This window comes from Dendrobium catenatum, unplaced genomic scaffold, assembly GCF_001605985.2.
Source record: "Dendrobium catenatum unplaced genomic scaffold, ASM160598v2 fragScaff_scaffold_1338, whole genome shotgun sequence".
In the NCBI taxonomy this organism is placed as follows: Eukaryota; Viridiplantae; Streptophyta; class Magnoliopsida; order Asparagales; family Orchidaceae; genus Dendrobium; species Dendrobium catenatum.
The window spans coordinates 1,430,166-1,455,335 of record NW_021319800.1 but is presented as its reverse complement, the minus strand read 5'-3'; the positions used below and the strand labels follow the sequence as shown (position 1 = coordinate 1,455,335).

Here is a 25,170-nt window from a genome sequence, read left to right as displayed (position 1 = left end):
TAATCAACAAAAGAGTTGCTCGTCTCCATCCTTTTTCATTTTTCAAAGCTCACAATCAGACGCATTACAATATGATAAAAACATCAGTGAATAATATCATAAAATATGTACAAGCAGTACAGTGAAAGATATCATTAACATTCTCATGTATCATATAAATGTCTTTGCCAGTCACCATTCTCAGTCAAATAGTTTACTATTTGAAGCATGCAATTATAAATTTTATATAAATATATATATATTGATGTGGGATCCATTTTTGAATATAATACCGTTGTAGAAGGTGGATGCATTAGATGCAGTAAGCAGGAGCAGAGACGGGCTTGTAAAGAAAGGTCTTGACGGCATGAGAATTTCCAGAAGGTTGATTGTAGGTGAACTTGAGCCCAGAATAGGTATCACCCCTCCGAGTACAGTGCTGATGGAAGCTGCTGATGGGCCTCGCTAAACAAGAATCCCAACGATCACTCTCAGGCATCGTCTCAGCCACCTTGTAAACACCTTTAGAGTTGGTAAAAGCCTGATAATTCAATACTTCCTTCGACTTAGTTATGCAAAGCACAGCCACCTCCGCTCCTGGACATAAAAAATATTATGACTTATGAGTTTGGAAATATATGAAGTTAAGATCAACAACAGAGCGCATCGGTTTTGTTACAGAGAACCACGCAAAATGGATGACTTGATCTTGCAAGCTCTCTAATTACATAACTTCTACTCAAGCTATTAAAAAGCCTGGAGCAAAAATGTTGCAACAATTTCTCCAACATTGCCACTTTCAAAACGACAAGTATTTAATTTGCTCTTATGATTGGAGTTTCTTCTTGTTTTAGGGTCGAACGAATCTACAAAACTTCTGCCTTAAATGCTAGGTTTGAAATTGAATTAGAGACAACCTTGAGAATAATAGTGACGGTGACTCTAACGCAAATGGATGTTTTCTGCTCCGAGGGGGAGATATAATCTTGCGAACTCAACTTGTTTCCTTATTATATTTACTTTCATTATTCATACCTTTTGATTCGCTATATGTGTTGATTCCATTTATATGGAAATTTTTTATTTCTAATTATCTTTGAGCAGAGAAATTTCAAATCATGCAAAATTAAATTTCATACTTGTATGAATCTTAGAGATAGGAAGATTAGGTATTTAATACAAGTGAAGGTGAAGTACATTAAGTATGAAGATCAAAAAGGGATTTTATTAAAAGAGGATATTCAATATAAATGAATAAGATATTTTGATAAACCTTATACGACCGACTTTAGTGATCTTAGCATCCTAAATAAAATAAAATAAAATAAAAGATTTTTATTTTTATCGTCGTATTAATAAAACTGAAATTGGAGAGACTTTAAATAAAATTAACTATAGAAAAATAGCAAGACCTAATGATATTTTAATAGAAGTGTGGAAATGCTTAGGAGAACCAAGAATTTCTTATCTTACTAAAATATTTTATATTATTTTCAAGAAAAAAAAAAGCAAAATAAGTAGAGAAAAATTATGTTGATTCCTAGTTTTATGAACAAAGGTAATGCATAAGAGTGTGAATTATAAAGAAATTAAGTTAATATGTCATACATTAAAATTATGGGACAAAGTAATTGAGCATAGCTTACAACGTGGCACAACTGTTTATTAATATCAGTTTGGATTCATGCCAAGTAGTCTACTATGAAAGCTATAAATTTGCTGAGAGATTTAATGGAGAATTACAAAGAGAGTAAGGAGGATCTATATATGATATTTATTGATTTAGAGAAAGCATATGATAAAGTTCCAAAAAGAAGAGCTCTGGAGAGTTCAAGTAAAGAAAGGAGTTAATTATACTTATATTTAAGTTATCAAGGACCCATTACTAGTGTTCAAACACAAGATGATTTGACCAAGTATTTTCCTATTTCAGTTGGATTACATCAATGATCAGCGTTAAGCCAAAATCTTTTCTTTTAATCGAGTATGTTCTTACTAAACATTTGCAAGATGTACCTTGCTGTATGTTTTTTGCTGATGTTATTATTCTTGTGATAAGGCTGGATAGCGAGTTGATGAAAAACTTGAGTCAATCATAAAGTTTAAAGGTTTTCATTTGATTGAATCTAAAACCGAATACATGAAATGTAATTTTAATAATAATATATCTAGTGGTGGGATAGTTACATTGGGTGATTAAAAAGAGAGCACATTTTAGATATCTTGGATCTATTGCTCAAAGCGATGGAGAAATAGATGGGGATATTATTAGTAGAATTCAAGTTGGATCGTTGAACTAGAGGAATGCAACGGGTCTATTTTGTGATAGAAAAATACCCCTCAAATTTAAGGAAAAAAATTATAAGATCGTAGTGAGACTTGCAATGCTTTATGGCGCAAAATATTGGTCATTAAAAGAGAAGCATAAAATTAAGTTTAGTGTTGTTTAATGAGGATGCTTAGGTAGATGAGTGACTTTATACTTTGAGACAAAATGTGAAATGATTATAGGCATATAAGATTAGAGAGAGTCACCTTAGATGATTTGGTCGCATAAAACATTGGCCTTTGGATGACCAAGTTAGGAGAATAAATGTATTAGATCTGGCCAATATCAAGAAAGATAGAGGCAGACCTAAAAAGACTAGATTATAAAGTATTAAAAATAATTTATTTTTTAAATTTAAATGAGAATTTGATTTATAATAATACAATGAATAAAAAGGATTCATATAGTCGATACCACGTAGTGGAATAAAAACTTCTTCTTCTTCTTCTTGTATGAATTTTAGAAAATTTGTTTATTTACTAGGGAATAATACTTCTTTATTTGAAGATCATTTCTACAGGCTTCTATAAAAAGTTATTTGAATTCATATGAAATAAATTGTTCACAAAAATAATTTTTTAATTATTATATTAAGAAAATATAATATTCTCATGAATGCTGACATTTAAATCATGTTCATGTTGCTGTACTAATTATTTCAGCGGTTGATATTTCGATGATTATGGAGCAAATCAGTGGACATCAAATAAAGCTAAGTAATTAATAAGGTAATGCTTCAATATTCTTCTGAACTAGCATGGTTAAACTTCCATACTAGGCTCATGGAGATTGTTTTAGCCCATATATTGCTTTTTTTGACTTTACACACCTTTTGTTCTATATTTGAATCAAATCATAGTGATACCTCTACATACACTTCCTCCTATAGGCTATTATGTAAGAAGGCATTCTTAACATCCAATTCTTATATGGTTTTAGTCCATAGTAGCTGCTAATGAAAAAAAAAAACTCTAATAATGTTTATTTGTTATTTTAAGAACCAGAGTAAGAGTTACAAGACAATCAATCAAATACACTTGACTGCAGCCTTAAGCAACTAATTTTATTTTATATCTTTCTAATAAACCATCAGATTTGTACTGTAAAGTAAAAATACATCTACATCCCAATAGATCCTTTTATTTAAATAATTATACAAAATCATATATATTAATTATTTTAAAGAACTAAGATTTCCTCTTTCATAGCATTATTCCAACTTTTATTTCTTAATGCATCAATGGGGAAGATTGATGATTAATAAGAATGATTTTTTAATGGTTAGTAGTATTTGTATCCTTTTTTATAGAAGAATAGCTAATTAAGACATTTAATTGCGCATGGATCAAATTATTCTATGTTTTGGAAATGTATTTGAACAAAAGAATATTCCAAATATTTTGGTAACAAAAATGTTTGAGGGGCTGAATTGAAAAAAAAAAAAAGTTAGAACTAGTATATAGATCCCTTGAACCCAAATACTTTTGTAGGTAACCATATTATCATGAAAGCATTAATTAATATAACCATCTAATTAATTATAATGGGAAATATATAAAAATCACGGATTGCTTCTCACATGAGTGATCCACACTGGAGCTACTCCCCTTTAAAAAAAATTGATATTGTTATGTTTCATGCATTAAGCAAACTCATTCACGTGGAGATAGTGTGTGAATTAACCACTTGAGCTTTGCTAGAGCATGATGGAAATAGGGATGCAAGTGAACCGAGCGTTCGTTGAGCTACTCGTGGCTCGGCTTGATAAGATCTCGTTTATGTTCGTTTGATAAGGTAAATGAACAAGCTTGAACAAATTTTACAATACTCAATAGCTAAATAAACAATCTTGAACAACCTAGCGTTCGGCTCGTTTATGTTCACGAACAGTATCGTTTAAATTTCGTGAATATGCTCGTTAATAAGCTCGATTAGATTTTAAAAAATAATAATTATTAATTTAATAAGTTATATTTACTAATTTAATTAATTGAATTTACTAATTTTAAAACAAAAAATATAATTAAAAAAACCTGCTTACATCTCCAATAGCTCGGCTCACATTTAAAAATAAATATTAATTGGTTTGTTTATGCTTACATTTCCAAAATAGTTCTCCCGCTCCCACATTTTCCAAAAAAAAAATTCCCGCTCACGTTATCCTGCCCACGCCTATTCTACCGCCCGCTCCTATTCATACGTTAGTCCCACACCGCAAAAATATTATTTATTTCACTCTATAAAATGGAACAACAAAACATCCATTTGAGCTGGAGCGGAGGCGGGAGGGCGGGGGAGTGGGAAGGTTCAACAGCTTCTTGTTCGCGAGCCTGCTCGAGTTATCCATTGGAGGTGGAGCGGAGGCGGGAGGGCGGGGGAGTGGGAAGGTTCAACAGCTTCTTGTTCGCGAGCCTGCTCGAGTTATCCTTAATGAGCGGCTCGATAAGGTTTAGTAAATGAGCCAAATTATTAACATGAACCGAGCTTGAGCATGATTTTTTTAAATGAGCTCGAGTTCGAACAAATGTTCAAAATGTTCGTTGCTTACCGAACCGAGCTCGAACACGTGCCTAGCAAGTGAGCTTGAAATCGAACAAGCTAAAGCTCGGCTCGGCTTGGTTCATTTGCAGCCCTAGATGGAAACAACCAAGACCTTTGAGACCCATACACTACATGAAAAACCTCACAACCAAAACATCAGCTCTAATGCCAAATCTGAAGAGGATGGAACAACCTAAGTTAAGCACAATCTGTTCATAGATGGGCACCTATGAATCTAAAAACTTAAGCCAATGCACGAGGACAGTTATAAGTATATATAAGAAACTCAATTATTTTCATTACTAATATGCTACTATTTTTCCACGCTCACGTAGATCTCAATGCATATTTGAGGATTTTTATTTTATAAATTAATCTCTCAAAAAAGTACTTAACATATGATTATTTAGGACAACTACGCTAGACAAGTTTTCCTTTCGAACGCTCAACTGATCCTTATTTTTTGAATTTACATTTCCTTTTGCATGATAAAGAACGAAATTATTTTGGTTTTGCCACTTCATTGTGGATTATCGAAGATCTAAGAACTCTGTTGTAATTGATGTAGAACAAAGGAGATCTCTCACTTGATTAATTTCAAAGGCTCGTTGTCTTGATAGTTATTATGTACTATTAATATTTTATTTTATTTTTATTAAGAAATAAAGGGGCCAACCATGTGAGATTTTGACGGAATTTTTTAAATGATCCAAGTTATTAATTCCTAATAACAATTGAAGAATTTAATGAAACCTTCATATTTGGGGTGATTTATTAATTTCTAAAATATGAGCCATTGTGGTGGCTGCCATTATAGTCATTATAGCCCAAATTAAGCAAAAATATGAGTTCAATAATGCATCACACTAGGTGGATTAAGATACATTAAACCTATGATAATTGATGATCATATGACATCGAAGATCAAATATTAGAATGAAATATCTAAAAATAAAGGCCTTGATTGATCCTTAAACTGATTTTAATATATCAAGTAAAGCTTTCATTAATTTGTATTAACCTCTATTTTCATTAAATCTATTGAGGATTTAGCTCAAATCCAATAAATATATCCTCAAGTCACTCTAACCAAGGTGATTTATCAAATGATTTTATGAAAAAATAGACCCCACAAGGAGTACAATGAAAAATTAATAAGTAACTAAACACACCACCATTTGGATAAAGTAATCATCTAACTTCTAATAACTTTTGGTCCTCACTACACCAATCATATTTATTTTTATCCTTTGAACCCACTAATCTAAGGAACGCAAAAGGAAGGATGCACATCACCATAAGGATGGATAATATCATCATGGAACTTCTAATAACTTTTGGTCCTCACTGCACCAAATCATATTCATATTATCCTTTGAACCCACTAATCCAAGGACCGCAAAGGTAAGAATACACCTTTTAGTGGTTTTCATATAGCATTCCATGTAGTGATCCACTTTATCACTTCTATTAATACACGCATTAGAGCTCAAGTTAGTGGAGTTATATCAAGCAAATCTGGACTGTTCACCTCTAACAAACTAGCTTACACACACCTTACACCTGTAAAGCCATGAGTGGCTGTATGCACTCACTGTACACTCTACACGCCTTTATATACAGCCAAGGTACTATGTAATAGCAGACCTTTTCTACTTTATCTTCTAATTTCCTCTCACCGATGAACACTACAGGTTTTCGCCATGTATTTTCTTCTGCATAAGTAAAGCCGAAAGTTCTCTTGGTTGTTTCTTCATTGTCCTGTATTTTACATGGTATCAGAGCAGTAGAATACCTCACGGTATACCATGTATCGAGCAATCAGATACTCATGCCGAATCTTTCCCTAACCCTCAAATTTCCTCCTCTTTGAAATTTGTCATCTCCAACATCAAAACCATCATTCTCACCCAACTCTCCAATGATACATATCCTACTTGGAAATCACAAATCCTTAAGCTCTTCTCTGCAAATGGTTTTTCTGGTTTTATCTATGGCACTAATTCCATTCCTCCTCCCAACATCACCACCTCTAATTCAACCATTACTAAAAAACCCATGTACAAACAATGGCTCCTGATAGATCAAAATCTAGCGGCAGCACTATGCTCTACCCTCACCACCTCAGTTCTTCCCTATGTCAACAATCTTCACACCTGCAGCGAAATTTGGAGTATTCTTGAGCGACGCCTCCAAGCCACAAATTGCTCACGAGTTATCTAGCTCAAGAATGTGATGCATAGCATTAGTATGAAGAACTCTTCTACGAGCCAATACCTCACTGAGGTTAAAACTCTTGTGGATCACATCTCCGCCTCCGGATCCACTGTAGACCATGAGGATATTATTTATAAATTCTCAATGGCTTGCCACCACAATATCAATCCTTCAAAACTTCTATCCGAACTAATCTCAACCCAATGAGTCAAGACAATTTCTATTCATTACTCATCAGTGAAGAAATCAAACTATTGGCAGATTCCACCAAAGCCCAACTTACTACAAACCCCTCCTAAGCTCTCTACAGTACTCGTGGACGTGTATCTCGCGGATGAAGACGAGGACGATTCCAAAATAACACCCAATCTCATCCTCAATCACCGCATTCCTTATCATCTCCACTAATATGCAAAATCTGCAATAAACGAGGTCATTCAGTGTTCAAATGTTGGCATCGTCTCAATGCCAATTATGTTCCTCAACTCCCCAATCAGCCATCCTCTTCCAAAGCCACAATAGCCCTCCTTACTTCTTCTCCTACTCCCATTGAATGGATCCTCGACTCTGGAGCTACATCTCATCTAACACCCCATCTTGACAATCTCAACCAACCTACAAAATACTATGGATCCGATCAGGTCACCGTCGGCAATGGAACCAGCATGCCCATTACTCACTCCGGGCAGGGCTTACTTCCACTTTCAACTGGTAACGTACTACTCTTACAAATATTTCATACTCCTCAGATTTCTCATAACCTCTTATCCATTCACAAATCAACTCAAGACAATAATGTTTCTATCCACTTTGACACTTATGGCTATAAAATTCTGGATCAGTTCCACCACTGCATTTACTAGGGACCAGTCCGTAATGGTCTCTACCCGCTCCATCATCCGCATCAATCCACTCCCACAACCCTCTCCACCACCGTCACACCCAAGCTATGTTGGCACCGACGCCTCGACCATCCCCACAAAAGAGTTCTTAGTACCATATCAAGCTAGCATCTAGATCTTAACAAACCGCCTATGTTATCTTCTTGTTTATCTTGTATGGCCTCTAAGAGCCACAAGTTAGCTTTCTCTTCTTATAACAACCACAAATGTAATCCTCTTGCTTTACTACACTCAAATGTATGAGGACCGTCTCCTACAATTTCAAATCAAGGTTATCTTTACTATCTATTGCTCATAGATGATTTCTCAAGATATGTATGGTTGTTCCAAATGAAAGCTAAATCAGAAGTTACATATCTTATTATCAATTTCAAATTAAATAGTGAAAATCAACTCAAAACCAAAATACAATGTATTTGAATTGATTGTGGAAAAGAAAACATGAATCATGCTATTCAAACTTTCCTTCAATCCAATTGAATTCTTCACTAGGCGAGTTGTCCATATATGACGAAGCAAAATGGTCTTGCTAAACTCAAGCACCATCACATTATAGAGATTGCTTGCACTTTGCTCAACGAGGCTCACATTCCTCATCAATAATGGTCAGACGCCGTTCTCACCTCAGTTTACCTCATCAATCACATGCTCTCGTCAAACACCCACCACAAATCCCCATACCAACTTCTCTTCAATCAACAACCCACTTAAAACCATCTTCGCATTTTTGGCTGTGCCTGCTTTCCATGGTTCCCTCCATCCGCTCGAACAAAATTACAATCCAAATCTTCAATGTGTATTTTCCTCGGCTACTCTGATACTCACAAAGGCTACAAGTGCCTTAAACCATCCTTCGACAAGCTCATCATCTCTCATCATGTACAGTTTGACAAATCCATATTCCCTTATCAACATCATCCGCCCGAACCCTCTTCAGATCCTCCTCCCTCTAACCCATTTCTACTTACGCCAATATCTACCTTATCGATACCACCCTCCACCACTCCCAATCAAACAACCATTCCCACCCAACCTCCATCAATTCCTGTAGAAACCACCCCCAATTCCCCTTCTTCCTCGTCCACACAATCTATCCCCACAATATCACCTCCTCCAACTACTCACCCAATGCTGACCCGGTTCAAAATCGGTCATCTAAAGCCTCGACAATCATTAAATCTTCTAACTTCTCTCCAACCACTCACTGAACCTACATCTTTCCATGAGGCCTTTACCAATCCTGATTGGAAGAAAGCCATGGAAGCATAATTTACTTCTCTCCAACGGAACAATGCTCTCCAACGGAACAACACATGGACGTTAGTTCCCAAACCGCCCTCTACTCAAGTACTAAGTTGCAAATGTACATTTCGCCTCAAAAAGCATCCAATCCACTCCTCTCCCACTTACAAAACTAGATTGGTTGCTCTAGGAAATTGTCGAGAGCTTGGCCTCCACTTTGCCGAGACGTTTAGTCCGGTAGCAAAGATGTCGTCCATCTGCATCCTCCTCACCCTTGCTCTTAACAAAGGCTGGCCAATACATCAGTTAGACATAGCAAATGCCTTTCTTCACGGCCCTCTTGACGATATCATCTACATGAATCAACCAAAAGGTTTTGAAGATTCGTGTTTTCCTCATCACGTATGCCTCCTCCAGAAGGCCATTTATGGCCTTAAACAGGCTCCACGATAGTGGTTCACCACATTTTCTCATCATCTGCTTTCTCTCGATTTTCAGCCCGGCAAAGTCGACCCCTCCTTGTTTATCATCAACTACTCTACCCATTCCACATACCTTCTTATATACATCGATGATATTCTCATCAGCAGTTCATCCTCCATTTGCATTCACCAAATCATTCAAAATCTTAGCTCCACCTTCTCTATGAAACACATCGGAACTCTCTCTACCTTTCTAGGCATCCAAATCAATCACAAGTCCAACACCTTATTCCTCTCCCAAGAAACATACACCCTATCTATCCTCACTAAAGCTGGCTTCATCTCTTGCAAACCAGTCTCCAATCCCAGCTCTTCTCACCGTCTCACATCCTCCACTCCCACTACAATCTTCATCTCTCCTAAGATGTATCGTCACTTGACAGGATCGCTCCAATACCTCACTATAACCCGACCAGATATTGCATATGCTGTAAATCAATTGTGCCAACATATGCACAATCCTCATGTCGAGCACTCTACATGGATGAAGCATCTCCTTTGCTATCTCAAAGGAACAACTACATATGGTCTACCCATCACCAAAAGTTCGCTTCAATTTCACTCCTTCGCCGACTCTGATTGGCCAAGTGATCCCACCACTCGTCATTCCACCATCGGTCACATCTCCTACCTTGGATCTACTATCATCTCCTGGGTCGTCAAGAAACAACCCACCGTCGCCAGATCATCCACTGAGTTAGACTATCGTGCTCTTGCATCCATAGCTGCTGACATAGTCTGGCTCCAACGACTTCTACAGGATTTTAATATACAGGTAACTCAACCAACTCCACTTTATTGCGACATTATTCCCCGTCTTTCACGCCATAACAAAACATATAGAGATCGCTTACCACTTCATCCGAGAAAAGGTTCAAGCTCGTTGCGTTCATCTTCTTCTGATCTCTTCCCAGGATCAGCCGACAGATATTCTCACCAAACACTTACCCATCACAAAGTTTCAACAATTGAGAACCAAACTCAAAGTTCAACCACCATGAGTTTACGGGGGGATTAATACACACATTACAGCTCAAGTTAGTGGAATTATATCAAGCAAATTTGGACCTTTCACCTCTAACAAACTAGCTTACACACACCTTACACCTATAAAACCACGAGTGGTTGTATGCACTCACCGTACACTCTACATGCCTTTATATACAGCCAAGGCATTGTGTAATAACATACCTTTCTACTTTATCTTTTGATTTCCTCTCACCGTTGGACACTACATGTTTTCGACATGTATATTCTTCTGCATAGGAAAAGCCAAAAGTTCTCTTGGCTATTTCTTCGTTGTCATGTATTTTACAGCTTCTATAGAGACACATATATGTGTATAAGAAAAATAATTTACAAAATATATATGCATTTCAAACTCCCATGTAACAAGGATATCAAAGCAATTTGATTTCCCTTTCCATCCAACTCTTGCTACATTTCTTTATTCTCCAATATTCACACGACTATAAGCTAAGGACCAAAATTAAGATGTCTCCATGATATCTTTACCTTTAAATGGATAGTTTCGTCTTTATCTTCATTTTATCTTAAATTATGTTTTTGCCTTTTATATATTAATCAGGACATTCCTTGTGATTCTTTTGAGTATTTTTTCCTTATATGATTATACTATAATGATTTTTTATATTAGAACCCTTCCACAAAATCCCCAACTTTTAATGTCGACATATTGTGACAAATCTGCATATAAAATTCATAACTTCTAAATACACATCAATTAACCTACAATCATCATCATTTGTTAGCTAAAATGTCAAAACTTTGATCTAGAGATTCACGTCATTTTTCATTAAAGAAAACCCAACTTACTCTTAATAACATATTAATCAAAAATATGTCAAAAAATCGTAACTTTTTACCTTAGCCTTCCACAAACCTTAAACCATCTACTGCCAGTCCAAAAGTCCTGGGAACAACTTAACCACATCCCCATTATTTGATAATTAGGGCCAAAAAAATACAAAAACCCAAATGTTTTTTTACTAGAGGGAGAAATCTATCCTAAACTATATGTGGTAGATTTTCACTATCGTAAACAAGCAGCTACTAGTATAAGCTCAATATTTAGCAACCAAGTAGCATCAAACAAATGTTCTATCTTGTGATCGGGATGGGCTTAAGCCTATGGGAACCTCAATCCAGAATATAAAGTCCTCACAATAATGAGTGGTTCCTTCTATCTTCATAACATTTGAATTGGAACACACAAGTATCATAGGAGAGTCTGGTGCAAAGTTTCAAAGCCCACTTGGGTCAACTCATCAAAATTCACAAAAATTGGTTTAGACTTTGATCTTGTGATTTGCCAAACTTAACACCATAACGTTAAAAAGTTGACAGCATGCATTCTTTTTTCATTTTACCACCGCTAGTAGTCCTACTGAACCCTATCAATACTGTTGCTTCGACTTCTACATCTTCTACATCGTATAATTCAACACACCACCAGAATGCAATAACCTTTGATGGCTATAGAGAAGATTTTTTTAGCTTCCAATAAACTTAAATATTTACCATACCACAGGATTCAAAACAACAAAAGAATAGCGACCCAAGCTATATAATGAAACACTAGAAGCAGATTGAAGGGCAGATAATTAGGGAAAATAGTATATAACAAAGTAAAGGCGGACAATACAGGAGAAGAACGGCTGATGAAGTCTTATAAAAAGGGAAAAAAAAATACCGGAGAGAATAGATGAAGGTGAAACTTAGAAGAGGTGGAGAAAAAGAGGCTAGGTTTAAAGAGAAGCGGATGGAGGGCAACAAACTAATTTTAGGTACAACACTTTCATAAATGTGGTATCCGTATATCAAGACCGCTAAAACTCAGAGCCAACATAGTTTGACACAAGGATTTATCTTTATTACCTACATATAATAACTAAATAAAAAACAATCATTTCAATAAATAACCATGTCCATTATAAAATGGTGGGATAACATCCACTTGATCAGGCTTCGGATATCCTAATAGTTATTAAACTTGTCAATAAAATGAAGGGCAACATAACCCCCAACACTTCATCATGCTAGGTGTAGTTTTCTATGGGTTTATCCAACAATCGTTGTAAAATAAATACCTACAAAATCACCAAATTCTCTTGGTTTAGTTTTGTCCAGAAAACTTTCAGTTTGCTTGTAATCTAGTTTAATACGTACAACAATTGAAACCGACAAAAGAAAACTAACAAGGGGTAGAATGCCATGCTTTACTGGCACCAACATGAACCCCTTGCTTCCGCATCAACCTTCGAACACTTCTGGGATAATGCCTAGGCATCCATGTAGGAATTCTCTCTCTATAATCAATAAACTCGACAAGCCAATCAAAATCCTCTTCTTGACATTCTCCGAATTTGTAGAATAAACTCCCTGGTCTAGTATTTCTACTTAGAGGAGGTGCATAAAATGTTTTGAGTTCTTCAACATTGTGCACCTAGTGAGGAATAATTTCTTTAAAATGTCAGAGAGGGAGAGACGTAACCAAGAATATGTTTTCTAAAATCGACAAGTCACTCATTCTAGGATACACTGCACCTTGCTCGCATAGATAGACTCATAGTCATAATTAGAATCCAGTCATCTTATTTCACTTGACTAAAGGCTAACAGGCTTTCTTGTATTCAACAGGGGTAACGCCTTCTTCTTCTGTGTCATTCCTCGGGTGAGGCATAATTCTACTTGATTTGGGCATAAGAGCTGGTTTAGGACGAGTCGATGTTGCCTTCCTTCTCCCTACCTGCTTCTTCATAACTTATTGTTTGGGCCGCTTTGTAACTTTTGAGTTTGATGCCTTGGCTTCAAAAGAGTTTGATTGTTTTGACTCCTTTGGAATGAAATATTTTGCATCTTCATATAATTTTACCTGATGAACTGTAATGGTTGTATAACACCAAAGACCCTAAACTCCTCTCCATCTCGAAGATACTTCATGCATTGGTGTAAGGTTGATGGGATAATGTCATACTCATGCAACTAAGGTCGACCCAGAAGCGCCTTGAATGAGGTGTATGCATTAATCACATGAAATTAGCTGATGTATAAAGTTCACCAAATACGAGAGAAAACATGAATGACCCCAAAATCTTTTGTCCCTTCTCGTTAAAATCATGCACCATCAACTTATCTTGCTCAAGGTGTTGCATGTTCAAGGTTTAATGATCTTAGTGCCCTCAAGCTCATGAGATTTATGGAGGATCTGGGATCAACCAATATCCAGCTAATTATGATGTCATTACTCTCTGCACTAACATACAGAAAGTGATTGTGAAATACCATTCCGAGCATCAGATCATTTTTAACAAAAGTGATGATTGGTTCATTTCGAGCCTATAGAACTTCAGTCATGCAATGCTCAACAAAGAATGCTTCATATCTTTTAGGATTTTTGAGAGCCTAAATCAAAGTTTCTCGAAGATCTTCAGACATCAAGAGAGCCTCATATATGTTGTGTTGCGCGGGGATCTTTCTCAAATGGGATAAAATATTATAATCTATCCCTTTGTTCCGGAGAAAATTTTTTATTGGGGCCTTTAGGATTGATTTCTTCATTAATGACTATTTCTTTCCATTTGTCTTTATTAGAAATCTCCTTCTTCGGTAGAGAAGGCGGTATCTTATCACTTCTTAACTGTACTTGGGCCACCTCATATGATTTAAATTCACATGATAAAGTGTCTCCTATAGAATTAGCCCTCATAGCCTCCGAAGATTCATTTGTAGATTAAGTATCACCATCAAGCTTCATATGGTACAACTGTGATGCTATGTCAAGCTCTTATTCCTTTTCGTTTGGAAAGTACAAATCCTCTTATGAATTATAGTCCATCAGTAATACCATCAAACAAGACTCAAAAGTTGCTTCCTCAGTATGCCCTTCTTTTGTTGGTCTATCTGATGTCACTGAAATAATCCAGCATGTCTCCATAGGATGTGAATCTTCATCTGTTTCTTCTATTTTAATAATTTTAAGTTATGTCATAAAGTCAGCGAGCTTGACGGGTCGTCTCACAGTTGTATAATAATTGTCCAAACTGTCTATAACCCTTTGGGTTACAATCTTTTTTTTTTTTCAACTTTTTCAATTTGGTCTTTCTTTTAGGAAGATTTGATTTTCTTTCACCAGGCTTTGGCGAACTAGTTTGGTTAGGATGCAATTTGGAAGTAGATGCGCTTATAATTGGAAGCCCTTTTAAATCTAATACCAGTTCAGTAGAAGATTTTCACTTGACACCAGGAACTCCTTCAAGTTGTTTCTGCATTTTCAATGTCTTCCTCGAGAGCACAATCTCCCATCGTTCATCTTGAACCGATTCTTTTTTTGCTTTCTCTTTAACCGGGGAGACGGAAGAGGACATGACCACCTATGTTGATTCTCTCTTGAGTTGAATTAAAACACTATTTTATAGTGTAAATTCTCATTTTCGATATTTTCTTTCTAGTCAATCCTTAAGTATATAACAATCTTCAATAGGATTACTAATAACCCTTTGATACACACAATAATTAGGGTTATTTGTCTGATTAGCTTCTTCCGATCTTTTACACTAGTAATTAAAGACCTTCTTTAAGTGCATGCTTAAATAACTTAGCTACACTTTCCCTTTTAAATAAGTATTCTTTAATCAATCTCTCTCTAAGGATTTGAAGGGCTTGATCACATGCTCCCACAGCTTGCTTTGGACGATCCGCTCCACCCATAAAGGGCAAGTCTTATCATTTCCTCGTAACACCAACTTCTATTGGGTATTAGGGTTATAAACATGTTTTGGTTTATTTTCATCCTGCATTGACTACTTTCCTTTATCTATATTATAAATTGTTCCAGATTTTTTCTATATTATAAAAGTGAAATGGACGGCTGAAGGTGATTGCAATTCTAGATTTTTTCAAACTTTTGCAAGTGCTAGAAGGAATTTCAATTTTATCTACAGTATAAAAGATGAATATGGATGCAATGTGGAGAACCAACATCAGATTGAGAATGTTTTGCTAAGGTTCTTCGATGGAAAATGGGGAGAAAGAACCTGTTCACTGGACGGTTGGCCAAAACCAAGAAGGATTCTGGATGAGGATAAAATCCTATTGAACAAAAACTTCTCAGTTGAAGAAGTGGACATGGTGATAAAAGAATATATGGGATTCATTACACCGAAAAATGATGGAATATCATACACCTTTTTCAAAAGCTGTTGGTCTATCATAAAAGATGATGTTTGGAATGCATTAAAACAGCTTTTCATATCTGCCGAAATGTGTGAGAGCTTGAAAGAAACTATCATTGTACTGATTCCTAAAGTAAGTAATCCTTCGACTCCATCCAACTATAGACCTATAAGCTTGTGCAAAACGATTTACAAAATTGCGGCCAAAGTTTTGTTGAATAGAATGTCTTGTATTATTCCAAAGTTAATTTCTAATGAGCAAGTTGCCTTCTTAAAAGGGAGATCAATTTCGGATAAAATTCTTATAGCCCAAGAAATTTTTCATAAATTTATATTTTCTAAATCTTCTAATGGGTTAGTGTCATTCAAAATCGACATGGAGCAAGCATATGATTCCATGGGTTGGCCGGCTCTAAACAAGTTTTTAGAGTACTTTGGATTTCCTACTTTTTTCTCCAATCTTATCATGGATTGAGTTTTAAATCCCTCATTTTCTTTGATAATTAATGGGAATCAAACTGATTGGATAAAGGCTAAATGTGGATTTCGGCAGGGATGCCCATTGTCCCATATCTTTTTATTCTATGCTCTGAGTTATTGTCTAATGCTCTCTTTGAAGATGACTCAATTGGTATCAAGGTTAGCTCAAACGGGCCAATGATCTCTCATTTGCTTTATGCGGACGACATAGTAATATTCTCGGATGCAAATGTAACAAATGTCAAGAAGATCAAAGGTATCTTGAAGGATTTCTGTGGGTGGACTGGCCAGAAAGTAAATGAAAGAAAATCAGTGATTTTGTTTGGTAAAACGGTGAGGAGGAAGGCTATTACACATATCATGGGATTCAAATCAGTCAAAGAGTTTTATTATCTTGGAGTTAAGGTGGCTTTGAGAAGACTCGAGAAGATGATTTCCAATTTGTTATTGACAAAGTGTTAAAAATGTTAAATACTTGTGGTGCCAAGTTCATCTCTTTGGTGGGGAAGATCACACTTGTCAAAACGGTATTGCTCTCTTACCCATCATTCTACTCCACTCATTCTATGATTCCAATGAGTACTTTAAATGAAATTGATAAGCTATGTAGAAGTTTTATTTGGAGAAAGATGAATGGTGGTCTAGGCCTTCATTATATGAGTTGGAGGAATATGTGTAAACCTTTGGAAAGTGGTGGATGTGGGTTGCATTCAAGTTCTACCAAAGTGGGCCCTTTAAGAGCAAAGCTTGCATGGAAATATGTTCAAGACAAAGATTCAATGTTGCACAAATGCTTATTTTCGAAATATGGTCCGATCTGGAATCAAAATGCTGGGAGGAGATCTTGTTCGCCGGCTTGGAAGTTAATCAAGGATGGACGTAGGTGTCTTAAAATATAGTGAGATGGAAGATAGCAAATTGGGAGTCAATTGATATCTTTAGCGATATATGGATCATGGATAAGAGCTTAAACATGTGGCAAATATTTGTAGTGCACAGAGATTGCAGTATGGAAAATATGAAGTTAAGTGATTTAATTTCGGAAGGAAGATGGAATGCTGCTAAAGTGAAGAAATATTTTGGAGGCGAGCTGGTGGAAAGGATTTATAACGTTCCAATTTTTTCAAATAATCAAGAAGACAAGCTGGAGCTCATTCAAGGATTATCTGGGAAATCAATTTCAGCAATGGCTGGTTCAGCGGCAAAACAAGAATTTGAGGAGTATAAGTATTGGAGGTGTTTGAAGAAAGAAAAGCTGAATGCAAGGGCGGAAATATTCTTGTAGAGGTTATTGAATAACTCTTTACCAACATTTCATTTCTTATCTTATAGAAGATTGCAGCAAAATAGCTTGTGTCCTAGAGGATGTAATGAAGTTGAAGATATAAAGCATTTGACGGCGAGCTGTAAGAAAATGAAGGAGGTTATCATTGTTCCGAATCAAAGGGGGGGATTCATGATACCAATTGCCTCTTGCTTTGAAGATCGCTCGAATTGGATGAGGAAAATAAATCCTTTTATGCTGAATCTTTTCTACAATATTGCTTATTTTATTTGGAAGGGAAGGAATGAGTTGGTCCATGGGAAAGTTGAAAGATCTGCAGTCTTTATAGCAACCGAATCTGTCAATTATGCGGCTGTGAACAAAACTATGAATAGGAACACTTCGGGATGGTTGGATGCCAATCAGCTCTTGCTGGTAGATAAAGCTTGGCACCCTCCACCCGATTGGATCAAGGTGAATGTAGATGCGGCATTGTTACCTTCCTACAAAGGAGGAATCGGCGGTGTATTCAGATATCACAAAGGGAGGTTCCTTTTGGCTTTTGGTAAATCATGTGAATATTGGGATATAGCTTACTTGGAGCTTCTAGCTATGAAGACAATTAAAGCGATGATAAAAGATTGGATGTGGAATATAAAGGAATCATTATTGAAGGAGACAATACCAACATTATCAAATTCATTCAGGATTCATACAGAAGAAATGGGGAAGAGCTTGAAGAATTTTCTTTCACTAAAGATTTTAGTTATGTGATTTTTAATTATATAGAAAGGGGTGGTAATAATGCTATTTTTGCTTCTTTTTGTTGGGATGATATAGGGCTCAATAAGGTTCCTCCTTCTTTATGGAATTATTAGAGGAATCAGTAGGTAACATTGTGTAGTTGGTTCTCCTTTTTAGTTTCAATGCATTTATTGCTTCTTCAAAAAAATATATTATAAACTGTTTGTTTTCCTTTATCAACATTAAATGAAGTGACATGTTCTTTACCTCTTCTCTGATATGTTGCTTTACTTTTCTTGAATTTATCAAGATGGCATTTAGATTTTGACAAATTTAACTTTTCAACTCTATCTAGTAGGTCCTGAAATATAGTGATATAAGTTATACATAAGAATTGTAGCATCTTATCATCAATGTTTCCGATTAGCTGTTGAATAGCATGCTCATCTTCTAATTATTGCTCACATTTCATGCTCAAATTACGCCAGCAGGTATGTATTTGTTCACTGACTTGTCTAATTTTTATTTCCTCAAAGGCAAGATCAGCAATAGTGGTTTTTTCGGTTACTCTGGAAAATTTCTTCACAAACAATGTTTCTAATGTTGCAAATGTCATAACATAATCATTCAGGAGTTCAGCATACCACTCGAAAACAATCAAAGTTAAACTGCTAACGAATTATCCAAAGAGTAGAGCATCAACACCTCCTGTATTGCCACAGGTGGCCTTAAACTAGGCAAAGTGTTGTTTGGGGTTACTGTTACCACTATATGTGTTAAATTTTAGGATAGAATACACCTTTGGGTACGACACCTGGTCATATTTGATGGGATATGGATGATATTTGTTCACTATTTTTTGGCCTGATTCGAAGATATGACAGCCTTAATTTTTTCATTGATGATTGTCTCCAATTGTGCCACTGTCACAGGCTCTAACATACTTGCCACATTTTGAGGAGTAGGCTGGCGAAACAAACGATCATTCTCAATTCCTCCTTCATCTGAACCTCCTTCATGTGAACCTTGCACTCCCGACACTTAGCATATTGGATGAGCAGGCGGATTAGCGAGACAACTACTTGTCGCCTGATGATTGGTTTGTTGGATAGGTACATGATTGGTAGTGACATTTCTCTACATCATCTGCATCATTTGCGCCATCAACACAGCCATTTTGGCATTTAACTGAGCTATTTCTTTAGTCAGCGCAGTATCCTCAGACGTTACGTGTAAGTGTCATGCTCATCAAGGCCCATGCAATAATGTATTTTTGAGTGTATTTTTCATTATGCATCTACATGTTTGTAAAATTTGCATTATACATTTGCATGAAGATAATGTATTTGTATTATGTAGGATAAATGCATACTTCATTTGCACGTGTATTTACATTTATATGCTCGTATATGCATTTTCATGTTTGTATGTATGATTGTATATGTGTATATGCATTTGCATGTTTAACATATGTGCAAAATATACATACATTTGAATAATACACTCGTGCAATGCACTCACACATTTTACTCAGTGCATTTGTGTGATGCACTCGTACAGATCTCAATGCACTTGCATAGTGACATGATCATTAGCGTATGTACAAAGTGACTTGTGTGATCAATAGTATGGATGTTATGTAGTGTGCCTATATGATTGGTAGTATATATGTGCATGCCACTTGATGCATTTGTATGTCTTTAGTACGCGTGCATTATACAATAGGGACTTGTAGGCAACACCCTTCGATGATTTTGGTGTGTCACGAGCACTTTAATGAAGGGTCGTGCAACCTGTGACACGTAACAGTCTGTTATTTTATTTCATTTCAAGAATAAGTGATCACGGGGTATATGACACTCATAGGGCGCGTATGAGTCTACTGACTTTAATAACTGGCATGCACGCTATATGGGGAAACTGTGCACCTATGAAACTTTCCATGTCATTTTGTGTTTGGAGTTTGGCTCAACGGGTCCCACAAAGGAATTAATTTTCTAGGTTACAACCCAGCCCTAATTCATTCCTTTGCACATTTCAGTCTACAGAGTGTGTGTTGCAAAGGGGTTTGAGTGTGTACTAGCTAAGAGCTAAGAGACGAAAGTTTTGTTCCTACTTGTTAGTGAACACTAGTTCTTCTACTAGTTCACTATAAGTTCCTTTATTATGCTTATTTTTCATCCAAATTTTCTTTCAATGTTTAGAATCTAGGATGTCATGCACTTTATATCATGTTGACTTAAGAATTTAGGTTATATTTCAATTTCTCTAACCTTTTTCAAAGTCATATAATTTGCTGTAAATTTTGGCAACTCTTTGGCGTCGTCCCCGCATAGCAGACTACATTGGGTGTGTAAAATCTTCCAGCTTGCCGAGAAAATAAATCACAGTAGGTGTCAGGTGACACCACGACCAAAACTTCATTCCCTACATGCTAATAAAAGCAGTCATGGGTTCTTGAAGTATCAATTTAAAATACAACATTTACCCTTCTGCTAAGAAAAGCAGTCGCATATACATAGTTTTCTTTTCATATAACAAATTTTCTCACTCGTTGATAAAAACAGTCATGAGTACATATCTTATGCAAACAAATTTTTCTGTTCGCTAATAAAACGATTATGGGTACTTACATTTCATGTATACGAATTTTCTCACTCGCTAATAAAAGTAGTCACAGATACTTATATTTCAAGCATACAAATTTTCCTGCTCACAAATAAAAATGGTTACAAGTACTTATATTTCATGTATACGAATTTTTCCGCTCGCTAAAAAAAGCGGTCATTGGTACTGATGTTTCCCCCGCTCTATAATAAAATTGATCACGGGTACTTATATCATATATATACAAATTATGAAATACTAGTGTCGGGTATATATCTTAAGTTGCACGGCAGAAGCGACGACGGCTAACGGCGATGATTACGATGACACACAAAACCTGTGATGCACAGTTACATTTTTCTTATTATGATTAATAATTATTACATCTAATTATATGCATATTATATTTATTTATTTATTTTAGTTGGGGCTAGAGAGAGAAAGAGAGTGTGCAAGCTTTCTTTCTAGAAAGAGAAAGAGATGGAAGGAGTGGATTTGGTGGAAATGGTATAGGAAGTTGTTTATGGAGAGGAGGGTGATGTTTAGAGAGAGAAAATTCCTCTCTCTAGGAAGGAGGATAGGAGAAATTGATAGTGAAGGGAGGTGTTTGAGATTGAGATTGATGTATTTAGGAAGAAAGTTATGGAATCTCTCTCTTTCTAGAGAGAAAAAATTCTCTCTCTAGACCTAGAGAGAAAATGGGACTTTTTTGGTGGAGATGTAGGTGTCGGGGAGTATTTTTTTTAAGAGATGTGGAATTTCAGGGAGAAATGGAGAAATAAAAAAAATTAGGGTTACGGTTAGGTTAGGTTTGGGAAGAAACTCATGGAAGATGAAGAAGGTGAAAGGGAAGAAGAAGAGTGGAAGAAGAAGAGAAAATGGGAGGAAATGGGGGAGGAAGAAAGGAAGTGGAAGGAGGAGGAGGAGGAAGATAGTTATCTTGGTGGCCAGCGGAGGCATGGAGAGGAAGCCGAGAGGTGAGGGGGCATTCGGCCTTGTGCGTGAGAGTGAATCGTGAGGGGGCCAATTAGGGTGAGTGAGGGTGAGTGTTATGTGAGGAATGAAGGGCTAAGAGTTTAAGGGGAGGTACTTTAGGGAATTTTTATTTAGATTTTTTTAATCTCCCTTTCTCTCCCTCTTATTGTTATTTTTAAAAATATATATGATATAAAAAAATTTATAATCGTGCCTTGACATTGCAGTCAAATCACCAACATCGTCGTTATTATTCATGCACGTTGATGCCCTGATTCACGCACGCGAAATATAAATGTTCGCCGATCGACGTCCCCAATCAATATAGGCAACGATTTTAGCTATTTTTGTTGCTTCAGACAAGCTAGCATTGTCCGTTTCACGAACAGAGGCCATTTCGGCAACTTAAATTTTTAGTCGATGTCGGGTGATTTACGCGCTACGTCACGCTCTTTTGCATTCGAAACTCACCTTGCATGATCGACTCAACCTCGACACTAGTATTGAGGTCAACAAAATAATCAAGCAATCATTCATCCACAAGATGAATCAAACAGTGAGCAGAAAGACGAAGCTTACTACTTGATGTTGTGTCATATTTGAATTTATTTTAATTTTGCATATGATGAAGTCTATATTTAAAGTAACAAATGAGTTATCTCAAGTTTTACAAAAAAAAAAAGATCAACATATCATAAATACTATGACATTGATAAAAACTTCGAAGCAAAGACTACAAAATATGAGAGATGAATGATGAAATATTTTATTAGTAGAAGTCAATATTTTTTGTAAGAAGAATAATTTAAGCGTTTCAAATATGACTGATAATTTTGTAATGCGAGCGAGATCGACAAGTCATTCTCAAGTAATCACAAAAGAACATTATTATAAAATTGAGTTAGTTATTTAGTTATAGATATGTAACTTCAAGACCTCAATAATAGATTTTATGAGATAAACATTGGTTTGCTTATGTGTATGATATGGTTCAATCCATGTGACCCATTTATCTTTTGAAAAATAAAAATTGGTATATGTAGTCAAATTTTATCCGTCAGATTTTTCAAATATAAATCTCATTATATTAGATAGCCAATTTGATACTTCTATAATTAATATGAGATGTAGTGATGCACTCAACAATTTAATAGAAATTAGAGAACTTGCACGAAAATGGTGAAAACAAAGAAAAATGATATTTACACTTTAGTGTTCTTACTTATAAAGTTTACTTTGAAATTGCCAATTACTACAACAACGATGAGAATTTTCTACTAAGAAAATTGTAAAGCAACATTTGTGCAATCATATGGGAGACTCGTGGATGAATGATTTTTTTATTACTTATATTAAAAATATATGTTTTTAATATTATTGATCATAAAGTGATTGTACAAAGATTTCAAAATATGAAGACTAGGAGGGAGAAATTGTAAGTGTCATATAAGATTAATATGAATAGCATGTGCTCTGGATTGTAAGACTTTTATTATATAGTTTATCTTTTTTTTATAATAAGTCTAATAAAAAAAGTTTTAAAACCGTCTATCAGTTTCAAGCTTGGATGAAAAAGAATGAGGGTATTTTTAGTATTCATAATTAGTGCACCCACATGAAAAAAATCATTGCTCCACCAGTGACAACTCCATGCCACTTTCATGGGCATTTTTCTTACCGTAGTGAGCATTATATTGCAAAACTAAACTAAATTATTGCAGTCCAAAAAAGGCCTAGATTACCAAAGATTTGAAACAGCAAACTTAAAAAAAAAAAGGACATAGAATTTAAGAAAATATAAGCATGTCAAATTCAACAGCAACCAACCAAAGCATACGAGAACTGATGCCTTACAATTATTTTAAGAAGAATAGGATGAGAAAACCATTCACAATCGAGCTATAAAGCTAGTATGCAAGTAATATCCAGCAACCAAGGCCCCAACCGAAAAGGGAAATATCACACAGAGTATCAAGATAGAGATCATGCTTTACAATTCGGAAGCGAATCATTAAAACTAAATCAAATATCACGAAGAGATGCAAAAGGTAAATCTACCTTCGAGAGGGTGGTCCTCTGGCCCTACCGATGAATCTCCGCAAACATCACAGACGACCCTTCCATGGATCTCCCCCGTCCAAGCCTCCGCAGCACATGCAAGCAACAAGATAACAAGGCCACCAATCAGCCTGGAAAACTTCATCCTAGAAGTGGAGATTCGCCACGGGTGATTTCTTCGGCAATTCTAATGGAGCGAGACTGGCCTCCGGAGGAAAGAAAAATAAATCCACCTAAAAAGAATCAGCTCCAGCTGTAGTGGGCCTGTGGGCTACGCCGACAAGTTGCACCCATGCCACGCGTGAGATCATAATTTTTCTAAATTTTGAGAAAATAGAGAATTGAAAAGGTTAGATGAGGTACTTGAGTTTATATGCTTTTAGAGGATTATTTTTGTTATTTTATTTTTAAAATATATTTATAATTTTATTTTGGAATGAATTATTCTTTTTCTATATATAGAAGGTATTTATTGAAGTCTGTCTCATGCTACTTTAGCTCAAATTTGTTTGAATTTGAACTTTATTTGAATTAGATTTGAATATGGTTCAATCTAAGTTGATAAAATCTTATTTCTCCAATTTAGAACATTACGGGGCACATAAAATCAAATTTTCCCATATAATAGAGGTGTGATAAGAATTTTTTTTATTAACTCTTAATAGTTGTACTAGAAAAAATTGATCAAGGGTCAACATTTATTCTAAATGACTAAAATATGAGTTTGGGCTAATTAGAACCGATGAAAAGGTTACTTGGTTAGGTTTGGATCATTGAGGTATGCTTAGGAGCATTTTGATCATTTTAAACTTTATTAGTCAAATAGATTCACCATGGGTAAAATATGAATCTAAATGACTTTAAAAGGGTTTTAGAATAATTTAGAGTCAAAGTCAACTTATAGTCCAAGGTTTGGCCTTATGGGTACCTCGATAGGTCTTATAGTAACATTTTGATAATTTTATCATTTTTGGTCAACGAGGATTGACCAAGGATGGAAATGGGTTCAAATAATTCTAAAATAAATTAGAAATCATTTGAAGCCAATTTTAGGACCAAATTACAAGGTTTGGGTATTTGGGTTATCTTTAGTATTTTCTAAAGTGTTTAGGATTTAGACCTAAGGTTTGAGTTTTGGACTAGCCTACTACCTTCC

General features: G+C 35.6%; 1 protein-coding gene across 1 annotated transcript; it reads right to left on the bottom strand.

The window, feature by feature from the left end:
* Positions 1 to 24,286, bottom strand: LOC110115579. The gene is made up of 2 exons (XM_020848842.2): positions 24,015 to 24,286; positions 1 to 576 (listed from the first exon to the last, which is right to left on the bottom strand). Exons 1-2 carry the CDS (start codon positions 24,157 to 24,159, stop codon positions 293 to 295), a joined length of 429 nt encoding a protein of 142 aa, XP_020704501.1. The 5' UTR covers positions 24,160 to 24,286; the 3' UTR covers positions 1 to 292.
* Between the last annotated feature and the right edge of the window lie 884 nt (positions 24,287 to 25,170).